The sequence below is a fragment of the Ptychodera flava genome, chromosome 9 (assembly GCF_041260155.1).
Source record: "Ptychodera flava strain L36383 chromosome 9, AS_Pfla_20210202, whole genome shotgun sequence".
NCBI lineage: Eukaryota > Metazoa > Hemichordata > Enteropneusta > Ptychoderidae > Ptychodera > Ptychodera flava.
In genome coordinates, this window is record NC_091936.1 from 26,581,704 (window position 1) to 26,595,057 (window position 13,354).

The following is a 13,354-nucleotide window of genomic DNA, read 5'->3' on the forward strand; positions in this document are numbered from 1 at the left end:
TTATTGGTCAGACCTCGATTATGGAGCCTTATTTAAGAGTTCATCTGAGTCAATTGATGATTCGTAAAACAGGCAGAATCCCAGACGAAATACTGTGAAAAGAGCGAATATAGCACATGAACGTATCGGTACCGTTCAATAATCAAAGATTCTACGATGCCTTATCACCCATGAATTCTTATGATATGGTATAATGGTTTGTACCCATCTCTCGATATCCGTGCGTTGTCTCTATCTATAAATTGACCAATCAACCATCAGTTAGGATGTGTAATCAGTCTACTACCTGTGGGCCATTTGTCGGTCGTACTTATATTATTAGGAACCGTTGCTCTTTTAGGCTTGTTGCGCTACCCGTATCATCCACCACTTGTTACACCTATATTTCCACTCAACATTCAGTACTCGGGAAATGTTGTTATGTTACGCAAGACCCCCTCATTAGGTTATTGAGCACTTTCCAGACCTGCGCCCACTGAAACAATTGACCAGTTTGGGATTATGGACCGTCAACAAATTCTATTGTTCCCGTTGTTTTTCCTCAAATGTTGGATTAGTCCAATGTACTTGGCACCTTTCGGGAAACATGTAGCTGGTTGGTCTAATGGTCTCTTCCCATAATTTTGTATGACCCCTTGTGTTCGTGAGGTGTTAGAACTTCCTTTTGCCAGTAATAAAGTCTCAGCTACACAAAACTGACAAGAATTACAACTGCATAGCATCGCTTGAGACGTCATGGAAGGCTTCGTGGTTGGTTGTAAAGTAGAGGCTCTTGACGATGGTAACTAATGAATCAAAGGAATTGTCAAAGAAATGATTGAAAACGAAGGGACATACATGCATCTAGTTGGGTTTGATGGTTGGTCGGCAAAATGGGACCGTGCTGTTAATGAAAAAGAAACAAGACACCCAACAATTATAAGATTTAATTTTCTGTATATGACATTTCATACTAAGTGAATTTACGGCGTAAATTCACATCCTTCATTTCAGGCAAACAAAGATTAGTAAATCTGTGTGGTGAATCAATATTATTTGTTTCTAGTCAACCAGGACAAAACTTACTTTTTCACGTTAGCTCAATCAGACAGAATGCTTACGGCATGGTGAGTCTCAGTTTGCTTTGATGCTGTGCTAGAGATTTATTACGAGCTTTTACCGATTCACTGTCCTTTATTAACATTGGCAACGATGACGGAAAGCTTGACAATCAGGCTAATTGTAATAAAACTAGCCGTATATTGACTGCCTGGTGACTGCCCCAGCCAAACCTGAAACTTAGTTTTCTAAATTGAGCAAAACCATCAATACCATCGAACCATCTACTGTCATTCCTTTCAGGTGCGCTAACAATTCCACCGGCGATTATGCAGAATTTCGCAATAAAAATGCCACTCATGTATACTGAAACTTTAATCAGGAATGTCGTGCAGTGGTTGAAAATTCCAAATTTCGATCATTTGTTTTCAATGTCAGAATGACAATGACGCAAAGAAAAGCGCAAGAAACCAATAGTTACCGGATGTCCGCGGTCAACAAAGGGGTCATGGTAGCACCCCATACCCACTGACGGAACGTGGGATGGGGCTACTTTTACACTCCGACGTTCAGTAGGATGGCATTGACCGTCCGAGTGTAAAAGTAGCCCACTCCACCCCCCGTCACTGGGTCCGTGGTCATGGTCATGGTTATCACTGACTAAACTGTCACACCCAACACAAACCCACTATCGGTGCCATAAAATAATACATTGAACCTTGAAGGCAGGTGCGTCATGGCCAGAGTCACACAGAAATAAACAAAACAAGTAAATATAATGCGTCTGGATGTGTAGCGACTAATTTTGTGGGCGTAGGGCTGTCATGCAGTTTATCAACGAAGTTGTATGGAATCAGACAAAATGGAGGCTCACAAAGATTGAAATCTGATATAACACTGAATTTTTATTTAGAAGAGATGAAACTCATACACGTCATGCCTATGATTCGGCTCCCATGGCCCTTTCTTGTCTTAACCGAACGCTCGAGTGAATGAACTGATAATCTAAGTAAAGATAAATAAGCATAATTCCTATGACATTTGTGTACTTTAAAAAAGTAAAAGTATGTTGGCCATTTTGTGCTAGGGGGTCAATTATATTAAAATGTTTCTACCATGTACATTCTGCAGAGGATGATTATTCATGAATACCTTTGCCTAGATTTACATGTAGAGCATTGTATTCGTATCTTATACAAAGACACTGGCATGTCATAGGATCTGAGTAAACTTTTATAATTGTTATAATTGTAAAAGAAAATTAAATTGAGATTGTTTAATCCCATGTAACAGATATTTGTACATTTGAAAACTAAAATAGTCAATGTAGTGTTTATTCGGCCAGCAGATAGATTCACTAGAGCATTAATATTTACACTTTACAATATGCATAGCATCTCACCAGAAGCGAGATATATACACTGAATGAGTGAATAGAAGTAAATTACTACCTCCATATGATATACGTCAACGTTCTATATTAGCGATTCGTTTCCTTTTTCGTATTTGATTGTCTGATAGAAATTGGCAGTTGAAGCCCAGTTTTCGACCATATAATATATATGCAATGTTTTAGAACTGTTCAATTAGCTTCATAGTTCGTAATTACTAATTATTAAATCCACAAAAGATTTGCTTACGCAACGAAATTTTGTTTTCTGCAATTCGTTTCAAAAATATTCAATGAAAACTTGAATCAGTCGTTCAATTGTTTACAAAAGGTCACCAAAGATTACCTTACGAAGTTTCGGTCAAATGATATTTGCACTTATGTATTTGTATTTTTAGAAATGTTTACCACGTCTAGGCTATTTGTCTTAATTGATACAGTTCAATTACAATGCAATGAGTCTTATAACAGTTACTGTTATCTGAATGAGAAGAGGCATTTCAAAAGTCCTTATGTTCGACCAAATAGTGACATAAAAAATACCGCCATTAATTGTCAGAGTGTTTCAAGTTGAATAATGCGTAAAAATGCCACAAATATATTTAGGAGAAATTACATACAGTTGCACTTATTTACTACGGTTGGAAAGCGTTCTAATGCACGAAGTATGTTTTCCACATTACTTAGCCCCATCAGTGTCTCTTTCATTCTGCAGACTGATTACCTATAGTCTTGAAATTTTTTTATAAGATACGCATAGTTAGGAAGGAAAAAGATATTGTGAAGGTATGTCTTTTAAATTGACTTCGAGATAAATTTCAAGAAAAATATTTACGTTTTCATATGAGTTTAATCGTTTATCTCTAGTAAAAAACCTCTTTGAATCATTAAAAATATAAACAAAAGTGTAGTTGTTAAGGTTGCTAAACAGAGAATTTTGCAAAATTTTAAATGATAAAGCACCCGTCACTGCTGAAAAATATGTCAGATACCAAATGGTTGGGGAATAGGAAGACGGCAAAGTTTACCTGCATAGAAAACTGGCCGTTCAGCCATCTGTTTTACTCAGTTTTGCTATTTTACAACGTTAGATTGATATAATGACAAAAAAAAAATGGAAATGTAGGTCAACAGCATATGTATAACTCAGATTGTAGTTTGTAAGAGTGAATCGGGTAGTTCAGTTACGCTTCTCCTCTATTTTACGCTCATGTCCAGCATCATTGCATTAATTCCTCACTGCCAAATCGTCAGGACTAATCATAAATACATAACACAACATATGAAACTCGATTATATGAGACTTGAAACCGTAATTGCGAGATTTTCATGCCTCAATACGCCTTCCTTGGCCACCTATATATTCAATGCGCCGCACCAAGCTTGACATGTAGCGACATATTCAGTTATGCTAAATATTTCATAATAGGTACTGTATGAATATCCAAATACAACGGTAATAACTTAATTATCAGCGTATCATATTCATATATTATGGATCATGAAAACCTACCGCCAGCGGCGCACTTTACTTTGCTGCTTTAAATTGGGTCAGCAAAGCGAAATAGGTCAAGCGAGATTAGTGCTATACTGTATTAGAAAAAGCAGCAGCCGTGCTCAAATTTATCAGATAACAATAACAGCAATGAACACCAAAAAGTGGAGACGTTGCCATCTGTACATCTGATTTTAATCAGATTAGGCCAGTTGCATATTCACAGTTCAACGATTGTCACATAAAGAGTCACTGCGCATACTCACATTCCCTTCTTTTCTATATAACACTGTCCTTGCTGTAAATACTTCAACGTAGCACGACCCTCAATTTTAACGCTATCTATATATCGTTATCTCTCTTTGTATCCACCGCTTCGATACCCTAGTTGAAATATCGTAATGGCGACAGCAGAAATCCCCGTCGATGAGACTGCCAACACACAAAGACGAGGTAAGACAATATTTGGATGTCGACAGAGGTACGGTCGAAGTGTGGCTTTTATTACTTAACGTTGAGTTGTTGCAGCAATGCACAATTCTAGAGGGATATTTGCATGATACCCAGTTCTCAAAGCTTTACAATGTTGGTTACTCCTTAGGGAGCCGTCGTTATTTACGGATTGGGGGTCGGAGGAATCTGAGGGCGCAATTAAAAAAATTGAAAGCTGCAAGGGGGTTACTCGAAATGTGGAGAGGTAAAAGGAGTGGCTACTCACATTTTGGAAATGTACTGAAGCATTTAGTGTAGCTATGAAATGATACAAAATTATAGAAAAGAATGAAACAAAATAGATTTTTAAATGGTACAATTCTATAAAAACATGGTACAATTTGATATGTAAACCAAGTATATTGACCATCATTACTATATGACTAATGTTTCAGTATTTCCTGTCAAAAAAATTAGTATACGTGACTTTTAAGCATAAGAAACATCTACTCTCCTTTTTTATAGGGTACTGATTATTTAGGAGAATGTGTAAAAAAGCTAATTCTCCAAATATATAAAGCATTGGACTGTCTCGATAAAAATTCTTGATTTATTGCAAGAAACTAATTTGTCATGGTAAAAAAATACCTGAGCAGTAGAAATTTCTTGTATCTTTCAACCCAATGTAGATTTAATCTCTACATTAAATTTTTGTTTTCTTTGTCTTGCTTATTTTCTCTGTCCTCTTTGACAGAAGTTCTGGCAATCTCTTGATAAACACAATATTGCAGAAACACAGTTTTGATTCCTATATGAATAAAAATGTATGAAATGCATTCCAGACATACAAATGATTATCTGAAAAAGTATATTTCACTCTTATAAAAGTTAAATATAAAGAGAAGGTCATGCAGGAATGTTTTCAGCAAAGTACATTAGTAGTGCACAGGATTTACGACAAAACTGAATTGTTGTGAATTCATCCTTATCACAGAAACATATATTTTAATTGACTTAAGTTCAATAACCACTTTGATATCTAACCATACCGTATTCAGGCCTTTCATTAGAAGCCGTGCAGCCGGAGATATTACACGGCTTGCAAAGTCTCCGGCTGTAAAATCTGAAAGCTGCAAACAAATAATGAATGGACTAAGAAAAAGACTGACACTAACTGTTGGTCCATTAATATCGTTTACACACATGTAAGACTTTGCTAATGTCAAAACAAAATCGCAGATTTGCCATTCCGCCGCATATTCTTTGATCTGCAATTTCATGCAAACTGAGAAGTGTTTCCAGGTACAAAATGTATTGTCATTGTTCGATTGTTGAACATTGTGACTCAAACACACATCAAGAAAAAGTATAATAAAATCCCCTATTATTATTACCATTACACACCTCAATTTCTCAAAATTTTTATGCAAGAGGAGAGAAAACCTCATCTTGTGCTCTCCCTATATCATTTTCTAACAGTTATCTGACAGTTTTACTGTGTAAAAATAAACTGAAAACACCTCTCAGATTGCTTCTCGATAAGCGTGTCATAAAAACATACATTTGTTTTCTACGAAGTGCATCAAAGTTGTACAAATTATTGGTGACAAACATTTCACTGGCACTACTACGTTTGTCAAATCCTAGAAATATCCGAGCCGCATTGTTGTAGGCGACCCTCAGGGCACTTGCAGTATGGTTGAACCAGAGGTGTGCCCCATACAATTGATGACAATAAATCTGAAATATCGTACATTAACATCAAAAGAACATGAGGAGAATTTCCTAAGAAGCATATAAGCTGAAACGTAGAACGATCTTTTCTGTCATTCAATGTCAGCATCGTCTCTGAAGTGAGTTGTTAATATATAAACAAGATATTTTTGTTCTCTACGAAAACAAGTTTTTTTAAATTAACACCATTAAGATACACCGTGGGCAAACGAACAGTACTTGAATTGACTCTGATAAATTCCATGTTATAGGTAAGGCAGATGGAGATGCAATGGCAGATTACCCACAACAAGCAACAACATTTTCTAACAGCGGAGACTCCTACAATGATTCTAAATCTTTAAGCAAATCTATCGGGCAAGCGGGAACTTCTGGTACCGAGAAGCAATCTGGGCTTGTTACAGACAAAGGCGCCGCCGACACTGACGTCACACCTACCAAGTGTGACGTTTTCTTTTCCTACAGCAGCAAGGACAAAGACTGGGTGATTCAAACAGCAGAGAGATTGGAAAAAGAGTATGGTATAGAGTGCAGTTACGACTCAAAGGATTTCATCGGTGGCAAAGCCATCACAAGCAACATCATGAACTGCATAAAAATGAGCCGTAAGACTGTTCTTGTGTTATCTCCTGACTTTCTGCGAAGTCCATGGTGTGGATATGAAATGCAGATTGTTCTCAGAGAGCATCTTTTCAGAGAACAGAAAGTTGTAATTCCAGTCTTGCTTCATGACTGCATCATTCCCGATTTCATATCGCATTTGACATATCTTGAAGTTCAAGACCCACAGTTCTGGGAGAAGTTTCTCGAAATACTGAAAACAGGTGTGTGGTTCTCTCTCTCTCTCTCTCTCTCTCTCTTTTTCTCTCTCAAAAACATATGTTTGTCTCACTGTTTATATGCTAGTTAAACCTTTTGACGCTTGTACCTAACATACTTTGATCATTTGTATAGTTAGCATTAGAATGTATTCTTCGAACGCGTCTCTGGTCAGCATAACATCATGATCTGGTACTATTTTTCATTTCAGATAACACCGAAAATGAAAGTCTTCAGAACTGTTTTCATTCGGTCACGAAGCAGGCACGTTTTGATTTCAAATCGATTGATTCCTTTACTTTTGCTTTCTCCGTTCATGTGTGATAGGCTATCACAGGCTGTCTGAAATGTCTTTATGTAAGACTTATTCAAGATTATATGCATAGATTCATTTTGGAGGTCGTGTCATATTTTTAATCAAACTATGAAGTACATTGTGTTAAAAAATATCAATGTAAAATGTTTTCGTCAGTTCAGTTTCGTTGTTTGGTATTTTTTTTTGTTGGCTGAGACCCATACTAAACAGTACAGTTTGATAATGCAAACAATACCAGGGGTCGGCGAATTTGCTGGGGTAGGTCGGGTTACAGCAAAAAAAATATTTTTGGGGGACTTAGGAGTCGTGCAGTAATTTAGTGGCTTTTTATCTAAGTAGTTCATATAACCACTTTCAAATTTTATTGCAGACAAATTTAATGGCAAGACTATCGCTCGCTTCTCATCTAACCTCGATTCTTCAGACGTCTACAACACGCTGTCTTCAAGAGGAATAAGGGTAACTTCACATGCTATGGACATTATCAACATAAATTTTTCGTTATGTTTATGGTGCCGATTTTATCGCTGAGGTTTATTTCACATACTGTTCTTTATTGAGCCTATTGTCGGTGTAATATCAGGATACAGTAAACCTCATATTGAGGTTTCAGGAATATAGTATTACATAGATGTTGAAAGGTCGAAGTTCATATTTAGAGAATGCTCCTTGACACTTACATTTAACACTGCAGTGACCTGTTGTTTTTTCTATACAAATCTTCAGTCACCACAGGTGATAGCATCAAAAGTGAATACCCGTTCTGCTTTAAAGGTACACGCTCATCGTAAATTTGCATACTCCATATATGGTAAAGGGTACTACCTTGTAACACCTGTAGCCGTCGGTCCTCAACATGTGATACATCAAAGGTCATGCAGACGACGCTGCTAAGTATGCCATGGCTGGTGGTGTGGGGATGCCCGTAAAATCTGATTGGCTATTAAAAAACAGGTGACCGAATACCTTTAAGCGTTGAAATTTTAAATGCTTACAAACAGAACCAAAGATTTGCAGGACAACTTTATTTACTATTGCAGGTCACCAAAGACGACATCGATGATGTTTTTGAGATCCTTCGTGAAACCAGGTACAGCTGTTGTTACGGCTGCTCCCTATCCATGACTCTGAAGATACTGCGTGTCACTGGGATTGTGACGACTCTGTGTCTCGCAATAATAGGCGTCTCTCTCTGGAATTTCGCAATGTAACCAACGTTACTGTGCTCATGATTTATTGCCTTTCAGTTGTCATTTTGATCATGCTGGCAGCATCCGTTGTCGTGGTAAGGCCTGTTTTAATCAGTAAAAGCATAATTCTTTTTAGGTTCCCCGACATAAGGTGACGATTTACAATCACATTGCATACATGTATGAATCAATTCACCACCTATCAATAGTGCTTACACACAGGCAGGCACATGGACGGACGTGCAAACATACGAACATACAACATTTGTCTTACGGCCCTGATACGACTTTTGCGGACCGAGGTTGTGCGGCGGAATGGCCCGAGCATGCGAGGGCCATTACGCCGTAGTGAGACCGAGGTTCGGAAACACCTAGCTGTTATATAAGAGGGTTGCTGTGGCGTCTATCGATCGCGCTCTGGTCAAGGGTCATCGCCACATAACCGACCCTTGACCCGAATGCCATCGACAGACGCCACAGCACCGCTGCGATATCACAGCTAGCAAAAACCGTATCAGGACCGTAAATGTTTCATCATATACCTTATGTAATGGCAAAGATGTAGATTAGATAGATAAAGATTAGGGAATGCAGGCAGTAAAAATTACTTGTTATAATATTACTTGTTTAACAACAAGCTCTATGAAACCTTAGTTCCCTGAATATTAGGTTTACATATACAATATTGGGTCAAAATGGTCAAGTGGAAAAATACTACTATTTTTCTGTAAGGCATACGATGGCTTGTCACGGCCCTATCACCTGATTTCAAGACGATCGTAATATTGACTACAAGGAAGTATTTTACCCATTATAGGCTACCGAAAAACCCCTGTACGTATGCTGCTGTAATTATGTGGTCGCAAGATTAATACCTTTCACGGCCCAGATCACAAACAAATGCTTGACATCGAAACTATGAAATGAGAAAGCAATCTTTGATGAAGATCTAAAACGTTATGAACCAGATATGAACTGAAAATGCTCACGTATTTCATTATATATTGCAGTTATGTGTAAATTTGAACCTTTGCCACATGTTTGCAACTTCATTGAAAGTATTATGATCAACATAATGAACAATATTCACCGCCGATTAATTCTAAAAGGTCATGAAGTATACAAATATGTAATTAGCTGAAATAAAAATATTAAAGTTCTTTGACTGCTGTCATTGTATCACCACTTTAAATAGCAAGTGTAATTACCTTGGCCAAGTCCTTCAAGCCATATATGCCGAGCTGTGAAAGCTTATTAATATGCAAATTATAAATTAGTTGACATAAAATGTGAAATGACTTTCGATATTGTTTGAAACTGGTATAATCAGCAATGTACATAGCATGTTTTGCCAACTTTGATCAAGTAAATCCCAGTATATATCCTAATTAGCAAAGATAATGAAATATGCAAATTAGGAAGTGGCTTGAAGAAAAAATGCTTAATGACTTTCAATAATGTTGTAGCATAGTATATTTAATGTATATAGCAAGTTTCATCAACTTTGGTCCAGTCAATTAAGACATATATATCCCTAATTAGCAAAGATCATTAAATATGTAAATTAGGAATTGGCTGAAGAAAGATGCTTAATGACTTTCAATAATGTTGTATCATAGTATCTTTAATATACATAGCAAGTTTCATCAATTTTGATCAAGTCATTCAGATAATATACCTAATTATGAAAATTCATTAATATTCAAATTGCGAATTGGCTGAAGAAAAACTGCTTAATGACTTTCAATAATATTGTATTATAGTGTCTTTAATGTACATAGCAAGTTTCATCAATTTTGATAGAGTCAATTCAGATATATATCCCTAATTATGAAAATTCATTAAATATGCAAATTGGGAATTGGCTGAAGTAAAAATGCTTAATGACTTTCAATAATATTGTATCATAGTAGCTTCGATATATGAAGCAAGTTTCATCAACTTTGGTCCAGTCGATTCAGATATATATCACTAATTAGCAAAGTTCATTAACTATGTTAATTAGGAATTGGCTGAATTTAAAATGCTTAATGACTTTCAATAATGTTTAATCATAGTATCTTCAATATACATAGCAAGTTTGGTCAATTTTGATCAAATGAAATCAGATATATATCCCTAATTAGTAAAATTCATTAAATATGCAAATTAGCAACTATCTTTCATGTCATGTCATGGTTCCCACTGCTGATATATTTTATTGTGGTCAACACTTGTAGCAAATCTCATCAAATTGTGTGCAGTCGTTTTTAACGTCCATCCGTTTTTCTAAAATCATTAATTATGCAAATGAGCAACAAATATGCAAGCTACACCCACCAAAAATAACCAGTTCTTGCCATTTGCTAATTAATATATGTACTAGATTTGATTCTGATCTGATCAGAAGTTTTTGAGATATCGTACAAACAGACAGATGCTCATTTGCATATTTTATGAAGTTTTGTAATTAGTCATATATTAAACTCCGATATAACTGCACCAAATGTGATGAAATCTGCTGCAGTACTGATCCGACTGATGTCTGACTATGCTGTAAAGCATTTAGTAGTGTGAAGTTAATAAAGAGTTTATTTGCATATTTAATGAACTTTGTAATTAGGTATATAGCTCTGAAATTACGGCACCAAATTTAATGAAACGTACTACAAATGTTGATCTGATAGATATAAAATTATCACATAAAGCTTTCAGCAGTGTCAAGTTAATAAAAAGCTCATTTGCATATGAAATAAAGTTTTGTAATTAGTGATTTAACTCTGAGAGGAATGTGCGAAAGTTGATGAAACCTGCTGCATATTGTGATAAAACAGATATCTGATCGTTCTGTGAAGCGTATTACCATTAATGAGCCTCACGGCTGTTATAAAGCCCGTTTATCGGAATTCTAGTTGGAGTAAAATAATAACAAACAAACGAGATCTCGCTAAACGCGATAATTACTTCGTGATTTCACACACGCGGCAGTCGAGCAAGTATTGATAGCGGTCATACATCATACTAATGAAGCATTTTCCCAAAGATACGAGCTTATTTGACAATTTCAGGCAGTGTGTTGGACAAAGGAGGTATGTTTGCAATTATCTAGGTAGAATTTTTCATTGAAATATCGATGACGTTTTGCCGACGTCTCACATAGTGCATATATCGCCGATACCTCTAGATATGAGCACATTCAGTTCACATCTGGTTATGCCTTGCCGATCTTATCCCTCACATGTGCGAACGATCCAACTTGGTACGGAACCTGAAACCACTTTCAGTTTAGCTTTTTTCATTCTCTTTGATGGTATGATTCGCGTTTTTTATTTTATTTTACGGTCAATTAGAGTTCATCTGTATGCTACTACCTGAAAGATTTTTCGATGCGGCCCTTCAATAAATTTTTTTCATAACGGAATATCTATTTTGAGTAATTAAAAGTGTCTTAAACATTTATCTTTGCTTAACTTTAAAACAAAAATAAATAGAAATCGCACACCCCTTTTTGAGAAGTGCAAAGTACTGAAAACTGATTTCTGAAAGGGTATTTAATTTTCCTTTTATATATCGTTCTTTATAAAATGACAAGGAAATGACCCCAGATGGGTGCTAATTAGGTCTAGGCTTTCACTTGTATATTGGCCGCGTCAAGCATAAACCTACGGATGGTAATAGATACTGTGTTGCACTATTTTAGTTCGAAAAATTGCTTTACGTTTGCATGAGCCCCACAAGTGGTAAGCCAAAGGAATTTCTATCTACCTTCAGGCACAATAGTTCCAACCCAAGACAATAATTTCTACAAAACAAGTGCGTTTTGTCCTTCATCAAAGTATTAAGCTGACCGACACAACAGACTATGTAGCATTTGAACTTTGTTGTTAGCAGAAAAAATCTTGTCCACAGTAAAAATTCAGTTGTCAACAATGACATTTGACTTCACAAAATTGACTACTTTGACAAGCTGAATGATAAGCATTTCGTCGTGACTTAAAGTGTCGTAGAAGAAATTGTAGTTTACAAACAGACATATCATCTGTAGAAGCTTATTGAGGTTTTACGTGCAACAAAGCATATTTGCACCACTTCAGTTATTGCTTAACCTTAATGTAGAACAAACAGGGTGTTTCCAGCTTTTATGCATGCATTACAGTTTCCCACACCTTAACACAAATACTGATTTTGTTGTCAGCGATTCAATGAACCTGATAGTGATAATAGCGTGACCAAAGTGTAGTGTCTCATGTACCATTACGTGGTGATTGTGACTTCGAAATCATGATTTTACCAAGAATACGTTTGTTACAGGTGAGAAGGATGAGACAACAGGCTGAAAGAGCTGTCAACTACGACCTTTTCAGTTATGATATTATCATGGGAACATGAAAACCAGTCGCTTTTCCTATCAAAGGGTATCCTTTACTATTGTCATCATCGAGAATGTATCTGTATGTTGATGGTTGATACTCGGTCACCGCAAATTTCATTCTTCCCTCTATGGTAAAAGAGGCCATGTCTACTCATGGAACGTCAGTAAGAATGTACGATATTGGCGGCATATTTGTTTTCTAGTTGCAATGCGAGTGAAAGTCATTTATTGGCCATCACAAATAAAGGTGACGGAATTGATTTTATAGCTTGACCAGAAAAAGACATATTATTTAATGCTACATTACTATATTAATTTGGATTTGGTAATCCACCGTTAGAAGTAACAACGGATGCTACCGGTCAATCTTTTGCTCTGCTAAGAAGTCAGTTTTAGTACCTGAAAAGAAAACATACTGATTGCCTGATCAAAAAAGTTATACTTGTTAGAACAGACAGGACATACATGATGACGTAATATCCGTTATCCCGACAAGGAAACATGCATGCTAAAGCCTGGTCAAAAAGTTATACATGTCAGAAGACAAGACATGATGGTGGAACTTCCGGTATTAATTAAAATACAGCTA

The 13,354-nt window shown here is 36.3% G+C and overlaps 2 protein-coding genes across 2 annotated transcripts in view; both read left to right on the top strand.

The window, feature by feature from the left end:
* LOC139140501 (uncharacterized) overlaps positions 1 to 13,354 on the top strand; it is a 172,617-nt gene that overhangs the window by 154,428 nt on the left and 4,835 nt on the right. The window lies entirely within an intron of this gene.
* Positions 4,237 to 7,232, top strand: LOC139139706 (toll-like receptor 2 type-2). Its single transcript, XM_070708565.1, has 3 exons — positions 4,237 to 4,376; positions 6,341 to 6,913; positions 7,120 to 7,232. Exons 1-3 carry the CDS (start codon positions 4,325 to 4,327, stop codon positions 7,230 to 7,232), a joined length of 738 nt encoding a protein of 245 aa, XP_070564666.1. The 5' UTR covers positions 4,237 to 4,324.